The 19,174-nt window shown below is 38.2% G+C and overlaps 1 protein-coding gene across 1 annotated transcript; it reads right to left on the bottom strand.

The window, feature by feature from the left end:
* Positions 1-18,121: 18,121 nt before the first annotated feature.
* Positions 18,122-18,684, bottom strand: LOC143849554 (cold-responsive protein kinase 1-like). The gene is made up of 2 exons (XM_077358611.1): positions 18,490-18,684; positions 18,122-18,400 (listed from the first exon to the last, which is right to left on the bottom strand). The coding sequence occupies exons 1-2, from the start codon at positions 18,682-18,684 to the stop codon at positions 18,122-18,124; spliced, it is 474 nt and encodes a 157-aa protein (XP_077214726.1).
* Between the last annotated feature and the right edge of the window lie 490 nt (positions 18,685-19,174).

Genomic DNA, 19,174 nt, shown 5'->3' with positions numbered 1-19,174 from the left:
AAGATACAAAATGATTTTACACTTGGAGCGAAAGCTTTTAAAGATACAAAATGATTTTACGCTTGGAGCGAATGCTTTTAAAGATACAAAATGATTTTACGCTTGGAGCAAATGCTTTCAGGAAGAATTGATTTTACGCTTGAAGCGAATGCTTTCAACGAGACAAAATTGATTTTACGCTTGGAGCGAACGTTTTCAAGGAAAAACTGGGTTCTACGCTTAGAGCGAATACTTTCAGGAAGAATTTGGATTCTACGCTTGGAGCGAATGATTTCGGGAAGAATTTTGGTTTTACGCTTAGAGCGAATGCTTTTTCAAAATAGACAAATTGATGTTACGCTTAGAGTGAAAGCTTTCAAAGAGAACAATTGATTTTACGCTTGGAGCGAATGCTTTCAGAAAGAATTTGAGTTCTACGCTTGGAGCGAATACTTTCAGGAGACAAGATGATTTTAAGCTTGGAGCGAATGCTTTCTGGGATAATTCGGTTTCTTCACTCGGGGTGAATGCTCTCAGGGAGAATATGGTATTTTCACTCGGGGTGGATGCTCTCAGGGAGAATATTTGGTATTTTCACTCGGGGTGGATGCTCTCAGGGAGAATATTTGGTATTTTCACTCGGGGTGGATGCTCTCAAGGAGAAAATTTGGTATTTTCACTCGGGGTGGATGCTCTCAAGGAGAAAATTTGGTATTTTTACTCGGGGTGGATGCTCTCAGGGAGAATATTTGGTATTGTCACTCGGGGTGGATACTCTCAAGGAGAATATTTGGTAAACGGGAATCGAGGGTCCATGGTAATAAACCACGAAGAGCCTCACGAGAAAGATATTGAGGAGGTTGGTAGGTTAGAAAACTAGGAATCAAGGGTCCATAGCCATAAGCTATGAAGAGCCAAGAAGTAATCGAGGGTCCACGGCAATACTCCGTGAAGAGCCAAGCATTGAATCTGAGGTCCATGACAATAAGCCATGAAGAGCCCATCATTGAATCTGGGGTCCATGGCAATAAGCCACAAAGAGCCCAGCAAGCAGAAACAATGACAAGTAAAAGATATGAATGGAATGATTATGAATAGTGGGTCCATGATATATCTGAAAGGATACATCACGAAGAGCCACCAAGGAGGCAAGGGTCCATAGTGTACCTGAATGGTAGACCATGAAGAGCCAAGAAAGGACAAGGATAGTGGGTCCATGATACAGCGTAGAAGACAGATCACGAAGAACCACTCAGAAAGCAAAAGTCCATGGTATACCTGAATAGTAGACCACGAAGAGCCTTGGAAACCAACGGGTATTGCTGAGAATTGATTGATTTTGAATGAGAATTTTTTTGATTTTGATTTTTTTTTGATTGATTGTCTCTTGCCGAGAAAATTGAGAGTACGAGTTCCTTGCTGAGAATTGGACTCAGATAACTTGTAGGGATTTGGATATTAGCCCTTCTTTGACAGGTGAAAAGCATTATGCTGAGGTTTGAAAATTGTGGGAGTAAATTCTAGACTCCACTGGGGAAATTGATGTTCTTTGAAAATTAACTCTTTTGAAGAGTGGACTCATATGAGGAGTTTAGAGATTTGGCTAAAGACGTGCTCATATCTCTCTTATCTCAACTTGTTATAAACATTGGCACTGATTGCCTTTGCTCCTTGATATCTTTTATGACGCAAGTCATAAAAGATGCCCCTAGTGTATTGTACTTCCATGACAAGAGTTCCAAGGAAAGTAGAACCAGGATAGGTAAGAAAATTTGAGTTTGCATGGGTTCTTTCTTTGGAATGAAAATAAGATAATGGCTGAGCTCGAAAACTTCTCATTTCATTGACCACTATTTGAGGTTCGTTCTTTCCACCACCATCTGCTTGAAACTTGACATATTCAACATTTCTGAACAAGATATTTCTCGCTTTTCTCTGGTACCTAAACCAGGGTCTATTCTAAGACTTTGTATTATTATTTTTTCACTTTGGAAGGTATACACCCATTCTCCCAGTGCCAGACAACTTTGGACCTTGAAAGGAAAATGGATAAGAATGAGGAACAGACTTCCAAGACTCTATCAAAGAAGATGTACATTATTCAAGGGACTTGACTCACTCTTGATTCACCCTTAGACCTGATGTGTATTTTCAAATGGTAAGGCTAGCCGCTTTCAAAATAATTTCGAAAACCATGTCAAGAGGCACTAATTTCCTCCATCAGGATTTTTGTCATGGTTATTACCCCCTTCGGATTGCTCAGTTTCAATGCCCCTAGTTTAGAAAGGTGTCAAAGTAAATCTTACTGACACTAGTCGGATTCCAAGATCCTGCTCTGTGTAGTGATTGCTTCTTCATCTCTTTAAGTTTCCTCTAGTGGGAGCTCATGATTATTGCATTCCAAGTTTCTGGTTTAACAAACCATTTGCCTCAGTTTTTGCCTGGAATTCTCATATTACTCAAACTTCAGAGTTCTCCATAATCGAGGAAACTCCTTCCATGCTTATCAGCTCACTTTTTGGGAAGTCTTCGCCTATGACTGGATTGCCTCTTCAAGTTTTCAATCCAGTGGACCGCTACCCTCACTTTCACATAAGCCAACCCTTTTGGTTGTTGACTTAGCAAACGCATGACTCTAGGCCGCCCTTTCGGGTTTTCAACCTAGTAGGTCTTCAGACTCTCGTTCTTTTCATTTCTTTCTGTTTTTATTTTCAATTACCTTGAACCTTTGCTCATTTCACCAGAAGAATTTTATAGGTAGGCTCGGGTTCAAAAGGGTTGGATATCAAAAGTTCAAACGATTTGGACTGAATCTGGTCTTGCCAGACTACCTACGTACCCCAAAAATGGAGGATCAGATCCGCATAGTTCGCTTTGGGGTTTACAAAGAATGGTTTAGCTTTTTAGCTTCAAAATTTTTGAACGGGAATAATTTTCTTTTTATCCCAAAGGTTTGACCGAACCTGAATTGATCAGGTTGCCTACGTACCCCCGAAGAGTTGGGGATCAGGTCCGCGTAGTTCGGGTGCATAAATGCCCCTGGTTTATAATGTGGTTGAAAGAATGTTTGGTTTTAAAGTGTTGGCTCAAAGGGCTAACAAAAGGATTTTTTTTAAAACGTTGGGATTTTGGCTATAAAGGCTCAAACGTCCAAGGATGGCCTCCTGGTGTTTTGATGTACAAGCTTTTGAAATGTTTAAGGTTCAAGACTTTGAATTTTTTTTTTTTTCGAGAGTCTGGCGGTATTTGCAAGCAAGACTTCAACCACGGTGCTCCACTTAAACTTGCGCTTCTCGAATATCTTGAATTTATGCTCAAGATTATACCGCTCTCGATAGTCTCCAAATGTTGGAGATAATTCTGATATTCAATCTATCTCATAGACTCCATCACTTGGGCCTTTGATTTTTCCAAGATGTTGTCTTAGGGACACATTCCCTTCTCCTTCTTGTATTTCTTTGCTTTTAGACATTAGGAATGTCCCTATTCTTGAAGTATTCCACATCGGAATCTCATTGAAAACATGTAACTCAAGTGTACTTTTCAGGCTCGAATTGATGACTTCATTTTCTGAAAGTCTTCGCTAAATTTCTCATCAGCTCGACTGGATGTTTGATGTTTCACTCTCTTGAATTTTGCTTTACGACTGATATCTAAAGCCGATGGAGTCTTGCTTTGCATAGGGCGTTTACCCGGTTTATCCTTATAGGATCAAGCAAGGCTACCTCGAACCCCTATAAACAGGTTTATCAATTCTTTGCGCTCCTCGGGAGATAAAGTTTTGCCAATCCATCTTTCCCGAGTTTCGGATTTCAATATCACTATCAACAGCTTTGATTTCTTCTTTGAGTGGCTATGCTCGACGCTCTTCCTCTCGTTTGATCATGTTTCAGATTTCGAGGGGAATTTCGTCTGCATTCTCATCCGAGAAGGGTGTCTTTAGTTATTTTAAACATTAGATCTAAGAGTGAATCATAGAATATCAAAGATATGAAATTAACAAATTTATTGAATTGAAAACTGGATGTACAATGGTAACACTCCTTCTTTCTTCTTCTTTTTTTTTCGACGCGCCTCAATGGGCTCTACATTGGGCTTGACAAAGGACGGAAACAACAGACTCTGAATGAACACGACTGACAAACGTGACACTTTTTTTTTAACATTGACACAATAAGACTTACCAACTTTGAGAGAAGAAAGTTGGTGTACACTTAACGAAAGAAAAACCTAACAAAACAGGACACTTCTTCGTCAGTAATGCACTGGCACTGAAAGTTTAATGGGTGGCACTCCTCTCTCCATAATGTCCATAATTGGGGGTTCAACCCTGGTATAGGTTCTGTTGACCTGGCTGGGTGAAATGAAAGGAAACTGGTTCAACAAATGGGTGAAGTCAATTAGGTCTGACTCCTGTCATGGAAATGACAAACACTAATTTTAGTGTGAGACAATCTCGTTGAATGTTATACACAAGTTGAAACAAGAGATACTACAAGCACATCTCTCCTTGAGGTAAGAACCAACAGCATAACAATTGTAAGAATGGTTATGGTAAGATAAACACATGATTTTTCAATAACTCCAAAAGATGGCGATCACACTGAAAATGCGTTGGATAAAATTCGGCAGCATGATGGACACACAAAGGGACCCCACAAGTCATCATAAGGGTATATGGATAAACTCGGTAGTATATGACTCCCAGCAAGGATACTTGCACTCAAATGATGGTGGCAAGATGCAAGATAAGCTCACAATCGAGAGGAGGCATATGGTCATCAAAGAGTTGTGACCAAATGAAGGATTGACCATGAATGATGACGCTTGGCCATGGGTCGGATTTGTGACACAAAGACCGAAGGATAGATCACGACAATAAGAATGGTGATGAAAAGCCATCGATCTGATCATAATCTAAAAGAATGAATAGATAGGGATAATTGATTAGATTAGGAAGGAAAACCTAACTAAGAGGTAAACCCTAATCTAATAATATAAATCCACAATGAAAAACATTGATCAATTTTATGAACAATAGATCACGAGATAGATTATGGATAAAGAGCCAATAATCTAATGATTATCCACATAATGGATAAATAGAAAGAATTGATTATATTACGAAGGAGAACCTAACTAAGAGGTAAACCCTAATCTAAATATATGGAATATAGATCAATGATACAAGGTATGAATCAGATCTATGATCAAAAGATCAGAAAAAAGACCATGGTCATAACGATGACAAGTAGAAGTCACCGACCAAATCTAAATCTCAAAGGATATGACTGATTGGATTAGATAGGAAACATTACAAAGGAGTAAGCCCTAATCTAATAATCAATAAAAATATGTATATATACATATATACACCCTAACCAGGGGCACCAGCCTTAATTCTAATCTAGCAGAGTCAAGAAGCTTGACTCAAGACCAACATGTGAGTGTACTAGGACCGCGTTGTAGCCGCATAAGGTGAACTACAATAATCTATAGACAGGACAAGGCTCCTAAATCTAGGCTTCAACATGTGTAAGAAACACATGTTCGTCCTTATATGAATGCAATATATATATAAGCACATGCAGATCCTAATTGGGTTTTACTAAATCAACAAATATATCCATGTACATAATATATGTAAAAATGAAAGTAGAGCTCCGGACTCAATATATCGGGTACTATGCATATGATCCATACTTTAAGTATATAACACAAGTACACCGAGTGTTATATACAGTATGCTTCATTGCTCACCGGCTGCTGTAAACACAAGTACACCGAGTGTTTACGACTGCAGCACTGGCGCATAGCTTGGTAATAGATACAACAACACCATCTGGATAGTGATATCCCATGAGGCACGCATTATATCTATCCCGTGGAGCCAATAATAAGAAAATCAATAAAAGAAAGTAAAGAACAAAATGATGTATGATGTGCAGTGTGTGAATCCCTTGTTTTAAACACCTATCTGGTGCCCCTGGATTCCAAGCGATTAAATTCCCATTTATAATGATTTTAGCCCAAAATTTTTCAAAGTGAATAATAAATGGCATTTTAACAGAGTTAGGCAATGTTCCAAGAAGATCCCCAGCAGAGTCGCCAGCCTGTGGACCCCGATCCGAGAGAGGCGGCGGTGGGGGACGTGCCCCCACGCGCTAACACAGTCTCTATGGATCATCCACGTGAATGGAGAGCTCTACCAAGGAACTCTCGAAAGAAGTGCCCCTCACAACATGAGTGGCGATACAAAGGTGAGATACCTCTCGATTCGGGGACTAGCCCAGATTCGAGGCGTACCTTAAACAAAGAAGAGTCGCCATCCAAGGAAAATAGGCAAATGGGCCCTGGATCCCATACTATGCTCTGTTGCAACGGATAACCAGAGATATAAAAGAAGGTTCGTGCCTGGTTACGAATTCGGAAGGTCTAAAGAGCACCTCATCCGCCCAAGTGTAAACACCTGGTCTCTTATGCCATTTATTTAATAATTTTGAAGAGTTTTGGGCGAAAGTCATAGGAAATGGGAACGAATATCTCCGAGAAGACGTCTATCTAATCATGCATATCTCAGAGATGAATAATAAGCACACATAAAAGAAATGAAAGAAGTGTCGCCTAAGAAATAACTAGGTTATGAGTGTCATACCTAATTAGTGTCTGAGTTCTGGTGTGCAAACACATGCATGCTACAGCTAAAGGTATAGGATCTGTACATGAAAGTAAGAGAACACAGCAAAGTACACAACACAATTCAATTCTATACATGACTGGACAAAAATGAGTCCTAACTCTAATGCGACCTGACTCGGACCAAGATGGCCGTCCATCCCAGCTGCTCTATGTATCCCGGCCTCGGGAAGAATCGGAGTCAACGTAGTTCGATGCCCTATTCTAACTACGATGTCTAACCATCTAGAACCGCTATCCTAGACTCGATCCACTAGACTCGACTGATTTTTAAAGCTTTTTACACGATAGCTTAAGTTCAGGTGAATTGTAATTTTTAAGACTCTATATGCCTTAACTAATGCAAGTTGATTAGCCTTAAGCTAATGCAGGTGGGCCCTACATCCTATGTGTAACTAGGCTGTGCATCCTAAAGAAAACCATGGGCTGACTATATGCTTTCTAGTCTAGCCATCGGTTCGACTAGATGTCTAACCGATCAACTTGAAGCCTCCTAACTCTAGGGACACTCACACGACTGGACACACCATATCAACAAATCAGGACAGACTCCTAACTCTAAAACACCCTAAATATCTAGGACAGACTCCTAACTCTAGAGGAAGATCTTTTTGAAAAAGGTTTGAATATTTTTGTAATTTTGAAAGATGTGAAATGTTTATTTTTAAAGGTTTGGCTGGACCTGGGATTTGGATCCCAAGCTGCACTACGTACCCTGTTGAAAGGGATCAAGCCAACGTAGTTCGGAAAGAAATTCCTAACTACTCCTAATGACTCAAGATTTTTGAGATTTTTGGTTTTTTAGATGTTTTGAATATTTTTGAAATTTTTGAATGTTTTTGTTATTTTTGACACAAGAGGACAGAATCCTATCATCATAAGGGGCGGACAGACTCCTGATATCCCGCAAAGGTTGGACAGCATCCTATGCTTTGCGGGGGAAAAAAATAGACAGAAACATGACTCTGCAAGGGTTGGACGGCATCCTATGCCTTGCAAGAGCTGATAGAAAAACACATGATTTGATGAGAGGTTGGATAGAATCATAACCCCTATGATGATAGGACTGACTCCTGAAAGAAAGACTGACTCTCTAGCTAAGGACTGACTCCTATGCTAATGGAAAAGACTTTCTGAAAGATAGACTCTCTAGCTAATGGAGTAGACTCAAAATTAAAAGCTCTATAAAATGAGAGAAAGAAGCTAATGAGACTAAGCTAGTCTCCTAAAAGAGAGATGACAACTGATGCTTATGAGACATGGCCTGTCTCCTATGAAAGAGAAAAACAAATACGGGTGCTAGTGAGACTGGACAAGTCTTCAAAAAGAGAGGGGTTCCAGATATCTCTTTCATTGCCCTTGCAATGAATGAGGACCTAAGATTTAATGAATATACATCTAAAGACTTGGGCAAGTCTTTTAAATGAGAGAGGGGAGTGCTACTTGGACTAAGTGAGTCCCCTAAGGATGGGCTTGGGCTAGCGCCTTCATCGCCCTAGCGATGATAGGATAAATGTCTAAGAATCTTATACTAATCTCTAATAAGAGAGGTAATAACCAACAAGGGTGGTCTACTAATAAGTCTCGATAAGTTTCAAAATAAGAGGCAAGTAAAATATAAAATGCAAACCAGAAGATATCTAAACATATTATACCATGCCTATGCATATTAGAGGAGGAAATACATTTCTTCTCTCAAGGAAGAAAAAAACACAAAACATTACTTTCTGCAGCCCAATCGACCGGCCTAAGTAAAACTTCTAAAAAAACACCTGAAATCTAATTTACATTTTTCTTCCTCAGGAACTCCAAATCTGAAAAAATGGTAAACATAAAAGTTGTTTATTAAACGTATAGGAACAACTTTTTAGTTTACCACTTTGGTCAATTTTCACCGTCAACACCCCGAAATTACCATTTTCTCCTCTGCTGTCAGAAAGTGGGCTTCCACTCACATTAGAAACAAAATTTGAATTTAACGCTTTATACACTTAGAATTGGAAGTTTTACAAAACATAAAAATTATTTTCAAAAACATCCCCTAAAACTTTCATGTTCGGATCCCCAGCCAATTCCGGCAGTATGTGACCGGAAAACAAGAAACCACCCATTTGAACCCACTTTTCAACAAAAAAACTTGAAATGAGCATAACTTACTCAATTCTTATCCAAATTTAGCAAAATTTATATGTATTCCTATCTATGGGAAAAGATCTACAACTTTCTAGTTTGTCTATCTGGATAATTCTGGGCTTAAACACCCCAAAAATATGAAAGTTCAGATTTCCAGCACTATATCCTAAAAACTGGAAACTGAAAATTTAACTTTTGATCTTCTTCCTCTCTTTTTTTTAAATTTATAATCTTAAGTCCCCATTTTAAAATAATTTGGTAACCCATAACTACTAATTACTCAATGAAAATCATTATGCTAAATGTAGATATAATAAAAGTTTCTAAGTGAATATGCTAAAGACTTCGAATAAAACAGATTTAATGAGTTCAGGATCAGTTGGGAACAAGATAAGCTTACTAATGAAATATTCAATGGGCAGCTAACAAAATCATTTTACCTTACAGAATTAATGAGTTTAAAAGCATTCAATTAGCATCCAATAAGAGTGAATCTAAAAGCATTCAATTAACAGCCAGCAAGAGTGATCCTAAAAAATTATCTATTGAGATAAGACTCAATAACGAAATATCTTACAGAATTATACTAACCTGATATCAGATCCTAACTATATAAAATTCTAAAGCTGAAAGGATTCAACCTAAACTCTCAAGAAAAGAATTCCTTCAATGGAAGCTATCCCCATTCATTTTGTAGTCTAATCTATATGATAACCATAAGATATTTTGCACTGATTATGATGCTATATAATTCTAACGAACAGAAATTGGAATTAGAAATTCTACTCTACACTAATCAAATATTAAAAATGAAATAACTAAAGGGTTAAAACACTACCTGTTGAGAAACATTACCAACATTTGAGTGCTCTTCGAATTTTTTATGTCAAATATGATCGCATAGATCCAATTTAGCATCATCACTTTGCTGCCAATGTGTTAAATTGCTAGCAGGAACTGATTCTCAAGATAATGGATTGGTCGGATTGCCGGCGAATCATCTCTGGAGTAATCGGTGGATGAAACTCTGAACTCTTAGGATGGGAAACCCCATTGTCACCCATACTCCCAAACATCAGTGTATACAAACATTCTCCCATGCTCCCTCGTTTCTCTGCTCTCTGATTTTTCACTAGAATCTCTCAAATCTCTTTTAATCCCTATCAACTTCAAATCTCTGTGTTATGCTCCAACGAACATGTAGAAATCTTCATAAAAGATTAGATCTTTTCTACAAACTCTCTCTCTAGCTTTCTTTACTTTCAATTTCTTGGATCTCTCCCTTTAATTTCTAATCAAGGAATCTCTCTTGCTCTTTTGTTTGTCAAATCTCTAACTACTAGTTCAGCTCCCACTCTCTGCAGATTTTTGGGTCATGGAGCTAACTTCAATGGCAGCCAGAAGATGAATTCGACTTTAAAGGTTATGTTGCTGAAAAAGAAACTTGGTCAAATTTGACGAAAGCTGACCGGAATTCGGTAAGTTCTCGTCGGAATTAATGGAGTTTTGCTGGAGTTAGGGTTTGACCTTAAAAAAAATGAAGTAGATTTGAGGCTCTAAGGTGTGGGTCTTGATCTTTGATGAGGGAGAGATGGAAGAGGAGGTAAATGATAACGGCAAGGAAAGATCACGATCGGAGCTCTGGCGGATTGACCGGAGAAAAACTTGAAAATGCTCAGATCTAGAATTTTGTAAGCTTCAAATGAGGAAAATCAAGGTTCTAGTGAAGATAATCTTGGTGTTCAAGGTACAGGAATGAAGAAGATGACTTTAACAAGGTAAAAACAAGGATTTGATTTGCCGGATTCCGGTGAGTATCGTCGGAGAAGATGAAGAGCCGACGAAAATTCCTTTCTTTTCTCTCTCTCTGTTAAAACAAGAAAATGAGATCTCTTTTTTTTTTTTTGTAAAAAATGAACTTAAATCCTTTTTTATAAGAATTTTTCGAAGTGATATTGGCACTACCACCTGATGAGCGCACGGTTTTACTCGAAAAAGTGATGGGCGCACGCCCGAATCATGTCTTATTCGGCCATACACGTCCTTTCAAGGATAAATTCGCCCCCCTAACCGGATAAATTCAACCCCCTTTCTGGTTTACACTACGGACACCTCTTTGGTTCGTTCGCTAGGCAAACGCACTCGGATTTTGACGAAATTTTACAGGGAGCTAGATGGGATCCTACCCTAGCTTAGGGTGAAATTTGGGATCCTAATTCATTCATTTGATGGGGTTTTGATCAAACATGGGAGGGTTTAGGGCACGGTCAAAATGGGGTGTCTACAGATATGTTACCGCGTTAGCAGCAGACTGTTGCTGTCTAACCATCTCCAAGTTATTCCTAGCTCGATTCTCATCTTCGATTCGAATGAATCGTTTGAGATCATCCAGTCCCACTTGCACCTTTTTCCGATACATCTCGGTTTTGAAAGAATGCCATGCAGATGGTAATTTATATATAATTGCACCCACAAGAAACGAATCACAGACAGCTATTTTTTCATTATTCAACTTAGATCTCAAATTCTCTAGATCAGTAACTTGAGGAGTGATTTCCTTGTCTTCTTGAAACTTGAAATCCATGAATTTGTCCACAAGATGGGTCTTGGACAATTCTTCTTCCTTCTTAAAGTGAGCATCTAAGTTGTCCCATATTGCTTTAGCAGTGTTAAATTTACTATAGGTTTCTGCAAGACGATCTGAAAGACAATTCAACAGGTAGTCTTTGCAGAAATCCCCATCTCTAAGCCATTGAGATTCATCAACTTCTTCATCCGTCTCAGCAAAGGTACTCAAAACAGTGTAAAAACAATTCATATATTTGAGACTGAATTGAGTCTTTCGCTTCCATGAGTTAAACTCAGATCCACCAAAGGAGTGAAGTTTGACCATCTCAAAAGGCATAGAAATTTTTTCCATTGGATATTTCAGATGAAATTAAAAATTAGAAAGAGTGCACCTGATTGGCGAATCGCAGAACCAAATTCCAATAACCGTTCCAAGAACCAGAATCCAAGAACGGCGCCAAGACCCGTTCCACGAACCAAAATCCAAGAACCGAACTACTTAGATGTGATTTGCAGTTAAAACTGCTTTAAGATTGTTAGGGTTATTAGGGTTTAAGCAGGATGCTTAAAGCATTACACCCAAGGTATCTAGTTTGGAATACCAAGTTTGTTGCCTCCAGCCCCTATATATAAAGATACACTAGGGTTAGAAGAGGTTAATGGGCTCCAGCCCAAATGGGCCCACTACACCTGGTCCATTACCTATTGGGCTTATATTAGAACATACATGGGTTATATGATATACCCAACACTGTTTTTACATATATATATATATATATATATATATATATATATTCTGTTGCCCTTTTCAAAAAAAGGATCCCCCTCTTTCAAAACCCTAGCCGATCCCCTTTATTTAGAGAAATGATAAATTCGCACACCCCTCCCCCCATCCTCCATGGACAGCCACCTCCTAGTGTTTATGGCTATTCTTTTACACCCACGAGGGGGTGGGCTTGGGGAAAAAAAATGCTGATCAAAAGAGAAATGCCAAATTAGCATCCCCTTGTTCCCTCCATGTACAGCCACCTGATATAATTTTTAGCCACTCATTTTATACTATAAGGGGGGTTTTAAAAAATGTCTTGCAAATAAGCATTTTGGGGTTTTCAAATTCTTTTGGCACTCAAGGCTTGATTTTTTCAAAAGTTTAAAATTGGTTTCAGAATTTTATTCGATTTAAAAAAAAATATTGGAATTTTGTGGCTTTTAGGGTACAGTCAAAATGGGGTGTTTGCACAACCGTATTCAGTTTCTCAACCGAATTTTAAAATGACATGGGAAATACGATTATAGAACATTGTTATTCTCCATACAAATAGCAAGCCAAGGTTTCTTTTATTCTTTGGATAGGCTTCTTATCCTCCATCACAAATGCCCATGATATATCCCAATAGGTCCCGTACGCGGTGATTCCATTTCCGCGTCGACTTGGACAAGTTCCGACGGAGTCGCGGAGTTTTCAAACACATTAATGATATACTGGTTAGGAAGCTTTCTCGTTTTAAGTTGAGATTGTTGCCGGCAATAAAATGAGGAGGTCCTAATCTTAAGAAACTCCGCTTTGACTCGAAGGCTTCAACTGCTTTAAAGCAAATTTCTCCGTACCAGTCTCTGCTCTAGAGAGTCAAAAGTAGTTACATCCCATGAAAAAGGCTCATTTGTTTATTTCAAGCGTGCCTTTTTCTTTCTTGTTCTTTTGCCAATTGGCAAAAACATTATTTATAAGAGGAACATGGACCCAATGGGGTGCCCTTACGGCTGGGTTTTTTACAAAGGCAGGCTTCAGTTTAGCATTCCTCATATATATATATATATATATATATATATATATATATATAATATGTGATGATTAGTTTGATATTCTTGTCTCTCACGTCAAACTATGATAAATCCTCTTTCTTAGGTTTTTGATAACTTAGTTTGATATTTTTCGTCCATCACGTCAAATTATGATAAATCTGTATCTTCTTTCTTAGGTTATTGATAACAGCGCGACTACGTTTTGACAATGGGACTACTCACTTTCCTCTGTACTTGTCTTATTGGCTGTTGAGAGCATTTTAGGAATTACATAGCCTTTGACAGCCTGTTAAAACCTAGGGGTGGCTAGAACCGAACCAGAACCGAAGAACCGAACCGGAACCGAACTGTAAAAAAATATTATTGGTCCGGTTCGGTTCCACTGATGAAGAACCGAAAAATTTCGGTTCGGTTCCAGGTCTAATGTTCTCGGTTCGGTTCCGGAACCGAAGAACCGAACTTTATATATATATATATATATATGTAGTGCCTTGTGGTGCCCAGAATGGACACATATAAACGTCCACGTTTATATGCGTCCATTTTGGACACGGTGTGCCCAACAAAACGAAGGGCTAGGATGACCCTTTGGTGCTGATTTTTTGGGCACACCCTATCTATGTTAAGACCTATCAAATGAATGGTTTGGATCATCCAAACAGCGTGGGCCCACTGTATTTTTTTAAAGGGAGGAGTAGATAAGCTTATCTAGGGGACCGAGTAGAAACACTTTCCTCTATATATATATATATATATTTATTTATTTATTTATTTTTTCTATTATACATATACTTAATAATATAGATTACTTATAATATTAATAAGTAATAGTTAATACTATTCTTATAATAAGAAAGTAACTTATATTATAACTTTAATTAAAAGTTTTTATAAATTATAATTAATAATTAATAATTACCCATTAGAACCGAAGAACCGAACCGGACCGAACCGATTATGTTCGGTCCGGTTCGGTTCGGTCCTACTGTGTAGTACGGTTCGGTTCGGTTCTTACGGTTCATGGAACCGAGAACCGAAAAAAAATGAACCGAGAACCGAGAACCGAACCGGTTGGCCACCCCTATTAAAACCTGTAAAACAAAAGTGGGTTCGTCCCATTATCACATCACATGGTTGTGCTGATATTAATGAGAGAGAGAGAGAGATGACCATGAAATGAGATAAGGATAGAGAATGGAAGATTGTTGTGACGCACTACGACAGAAGCATGGCTCGATTTAAGTTATTCGTTAAGTTTTAAAGGCAACAAAAAAAAATGTTAAAGGGGGTGAATTTATCCTCAAGCAGTAAACCACTCTCACAGAAACAGTTAAAAGGGGGGATTTTATCCGTTTAGGTAGGGGATATCATCTCCCTAATATAAGAACAAAGTCTATATTGGAGCCATTAAAAAAAAAAAAAAAGGAGTTCATATTGGACTCCAGTATCGTGCAGATGGAAACAACAGTAATCATTTTCATCCATGGAATGAACAAATGGTCATAACTTTCGATGTTGGACTCCAGCATCTTGGAGATGGACACGACCGTGATCGTTTTCATCCATGGAATGAACAAATGGTCATAGCTTTCTCTAAACTGAGCCCAAGTCACAATTTAGGCCATGTTTGGCAATCATGAATTCGTTTTATATGGAATATATATTAATTTACTCAATGGTGAAGAATTGCAGGAGAGCGAAAAATCTAAGAGGACACGAGGGAGGAGAGGGTGAGGAAAGGCTGCAAAACAAGGGGTAAAAAAACTCTAGTCTGAATATGATTTTTTCCCCTTGTTTCTTAGCCTTCTCACCCTCTCAAGCTGATCGAAGGGGGTGATATAGGAATTGACTAATAAGGATAGAATAATAATTATGTGGGGAGGGCTACTTTCGTGAGGGTGGGGATTCATCTATAGAGAAAGACGGATTTCACAACACCGGAAAATTCTCTTATCAAATAGTGAAACCAAAGTTTACACTAGCCTAAGATGAACAACCAAAGTAGAAGAAGAACAATGCCCAAAAAAATTCTGCTTCAATATATGATAGAAAGAACAACACTACAAGATAAACAATAATAAAAGAAGAAAGCTTCAAGAGGAATGCTTGCACACAAGAGAGCTTTAATAGCTTCGATGGAGGCCGGTCTAGGTAGATAGTGGGGAATCTCTACCAAAATGAAGTTAATAGAATAGACTTGGTCAATGAAAAGTAAAGAGAAAATAGCTTAGGTAAGTGGTAGTGAGTGTGGGAAAGTGGAGTCTTTAATGCTTAGGGAAGTGGTGGGTTTGGAGTTCCAAGTAAGGGTTTGAATTTGAAATAGGTGGGTAGTGAAAAAAGATGTAGCAAACATGTGTGGCTCACACATGTGCAAGCTAGGGAAAATGACTACCATTTCCATGGACACAAAATACAATTTTTGTCCTCACTACATCTCTCAAAATAAAAATAAAATAAAGCAACCCAAAAAATACACTTTAAAAATTAACATCATCTTTCTCCTTTTTCTGTCCCATTTCCTATTTATTGCTCTGTTCACTTATTTTCCCTGGTGTTGTTTTTCCTGGAAAACAACCTTTTTTTTCCCTGACAAGACCTTGACAAGATAGAATTTCTGTGTTCACTTCTTTTCCAAGGAAAAATATTATCAGATGTGGAATTTCTTATTTAAAAGCTGAAAATGGCGTGAAAATTGACTTTTTCCCTGTTACTCGATATTTGGCTTCCGATTAAATATATCGGAAAGAAGCTTTCCAAGGAAAACGAAACCTTTTCCTTGACAGTTTTCCTGGATTCGTTTTCCTTCTGCCATGTCACCTGGAAAGGAAAGGAAAACAAAATCCTTTCCTTTTCTTTCCAGGGAAAAGAAGTGAACAGAGCCTAAAGCTCCCGCCAAATTGAAATAGAAATAGTGGTATTTTCTCTTGGAAAAACTCAGATCACTTTGACTACTATAACATATGCACAACCGGATGCTGATACCATGAAGAGATTTAAGAATAAACTGCAACCTCACCGTCAATTGTGACGGTTTGCTGCTATATATACAACTAAAACATTTACATGACAGTATTCCCCTCTTTAGAGGACTATTATTACAATACAAGATATTATATGCTATTACTCCTTACCCCCTCACCACATTATAAACTTATATTCCATGGAAAAAGTTTTCATTGTTGTTAAACATGGCCTTAGGTGTACATTAAAAACCCAATCTTCTCCTCGATCAGCTGTTGGTCTCCCTGCTAGTTTGTATCCAACTGTTTCCATTTTCATGGCTGCTTCTTTTCTTACGCCTAGAAAGAATCTTGGTAAAATATTACCAAAGAAAAGGAAAAAGGTCACTCGTTCACACTACGGTCTGCATGCTCCATTGGAGGAAGCTGTGGGACCATATTATTTTATAAGATGGTTTCATACCATTTCCCAGATGTAATTGAGTAATCGATGTTAGGGGGTGTATAAAATTATTCCGAATAATAATCTGAAATCGATTGTGGAGAGTTTTGTTTGGCAGTTTTATCTTTCTTGAAGTGAAAGCCTACGTAGGTGGTATTTTGACAATTGGAAAATGCTTACAAGAAAATCACTTTTATTGGAAAATTCTTACTCCTCGGTAAATGACGCTTGCTAGGTCCTACTTCTGCGTCATTCATCTATTGATAAATTTTGATTTTCTACTTATTCTTGGATGCTTTTACAAGAGAATCAATGTGTGCTTATAGAGCACTTACATGATAAACATAGAATGAAATCCGATAACTATGGAAAGAGATTATTCTAGCCAAATCTAGTTGCCTAATCTATGTAGGTTAACCAACTTGCCTAATCTTTGTAGTTGCCTCATCTAGCCAACTTAGTTAATCTACCTCCAAGATGATCCGACGGTGAGATCTTAACCCAATCCAACCGTTGGATCCCACATACTCACATCTGTTGATCTGAACGGCAATAATAAGACGCATGACCCAATTTTTGTCCAATGGAATCAGTTACATTCTTGAGCAGTTGAGGATAATACATGTTTTGACTCTTTGTTGGATGAAAAAAAAAGTATTTAGTGATGGAAGACTCAATTCTATCGGTTTGATTGCCAACCATCCGGCGTGCTCAGACTGTTAATAGTTGACTTCATTGAAATTTGTTCAAAGATAACTTCATCCACTGCTTAATTGATGAAGAATAACGCCTTCTTGTCCTTCATAAGATTGTCTTTCAACTTAATGATGTAGTGAGGGTCGCTTGATCCATGGGTTCTTCAAAGCCAGTCTCAACAATATCTCATAGATCTCGAGATCCATATATACACCTTTATTTAAATGCTCCATTGGTTATATTTTTTGTCATTGAATCGAGTAAGTTAGGGTAGCAACATATTATTGGAAACCATGATTCACAATCTTACTCTGATGTCACCATGCTGGAATGAGGGAGAAGATGAGACTCAAGAGAAGAAACTTGTTCTATTGATGCCAAGTACATTGAATAATTCCCAAGTTGTTGTACTACTTAAAATGTCAAATTTCACTAAAATGGATTGTAGTAGGAGAAAATCCCAAATTATAAGCTATAATTTAGATGCAAGAATAACGCTTTTTTAACTACACTTAGATTTCTTGCGCAATCATTAACACACTAACAAATGTAAAACATAAAGAAAGTAAAACATAAAGAAAGTAGATGACACATACAATTCACAAACAAAAGCTAAGTCCCAAGAATATAAACTCCAAAGAGAGTATATTTCTAATATAGCAGTCCCTATGTCGTAGGTTCCAATGTAGCCAAGTCAATGCAGCTAGTCTCAATGTAGTGAGTTCCAATGTAGCAATATTCAATCGACATCGTACATGGCTAGTTCAATGCATGTGGCAAGTTCTAAGAGAAGAGGTGGTAAAGTAGTCAATCTTAGAATTCCAACAAAACTTAAAGCTTCTCTTCAAGATGAATTGGTAATTTCTACTTCCATTTCATACTTCTTCATGAACGGAGTGGAATCTATGCAACAAATTTCGGCAGTTCCACCAGTTGCCACAGAATCTGAAATTTCAGTAATTCCACCAGTTGCTGTTGAATTTGCATCACTGTCCCTCCACACAACTAAACCTGTCATTGATACCATATGTTGAAATGGGTTGGGAGGCCGTGTGACAATTTCTGCTTCTCCCAGTAAGATCTTCACCACACTACTCATGGGAGTTCTTGCGTCCGGTGAGTACTGAATACAACATAGAGAAACGATGGACATCTTCTCGGCTTTCTCCTTCGCATCAATTCCACAATGGGCCACCAATCCTTCCAATTCACCTTTTCAAATTTCTCCCAAACCAACCTTGGAAACCACTCTTGGCTCTCTGGCAGATTGACATCAAGGTTTCTCCTCCTCCCAACAATCTCAAACAATAGCATCCCAAAGCTGTAAACTTCGCATTTCTGGGTTGTGGGAAATGGCATCCATAGCTCTGGTGTGGCGTAGCCAGGAGTCCCCCTCCCTCCGGTCATGGTTACATCACTGTTTTGCCTTGGATAGGCTTCTTATCCTCCATTCACGTCAAGGGTATAATATAGAAGCCCAGTAGTCAATCGCTGGGATCTATTCAAGATAAAATTATCCAAGAAAGGCAGCCAATTCCCAGAACATCTTATCCAAGAGCTTCTATCCCCATGGAGAACAGCCCCAAAGGGTAGTTAAAATTAAATACTACAAATGTTCGTGTCAGTACTAGTTGGCACAAGACACCCAATTAACAGATCATCAAAAATACATGGCTGAAGAATGTCTTTCAATAGGATGAGCTCAGAACTGTGGTTATGTAAAAAAACTGGAAATTTTAGTACCAGCCAGTACGAAGGTAAACCCTCCCTTTCCGACATTACCAATGTATGACTGACCTTTCCTTTTTTTGAAAATCGAAATATTAATTATCTGACATTTTCTATTAACAAACAAGAATTCCCACATTGAGTAGGAAAATAAATGGACCAAAGGTGG

The sequence above is a fragment of the Tasmannia lanceolata genome, unplaced genomic scaffold (genome assembly GCF_043159265.1).
Source record: "Tasmannia lanceolata isolate RefF3 unplaced genomic scaffold, GAP_Taslan_0.1 ptg000018l, whole genome shotgun sequence".
Lineage (NCBI taxonomy): Eukaryota > Viridiplantae > Streptophyta > Magnoliopsida > Canellales > Winteraceae > Tasmannia > Tasmannia lanceolata.
Note: the sequence above shows the minus strand (reverse complement) of the source record. Positions and strands in the feature narration are given on the sequence as shown.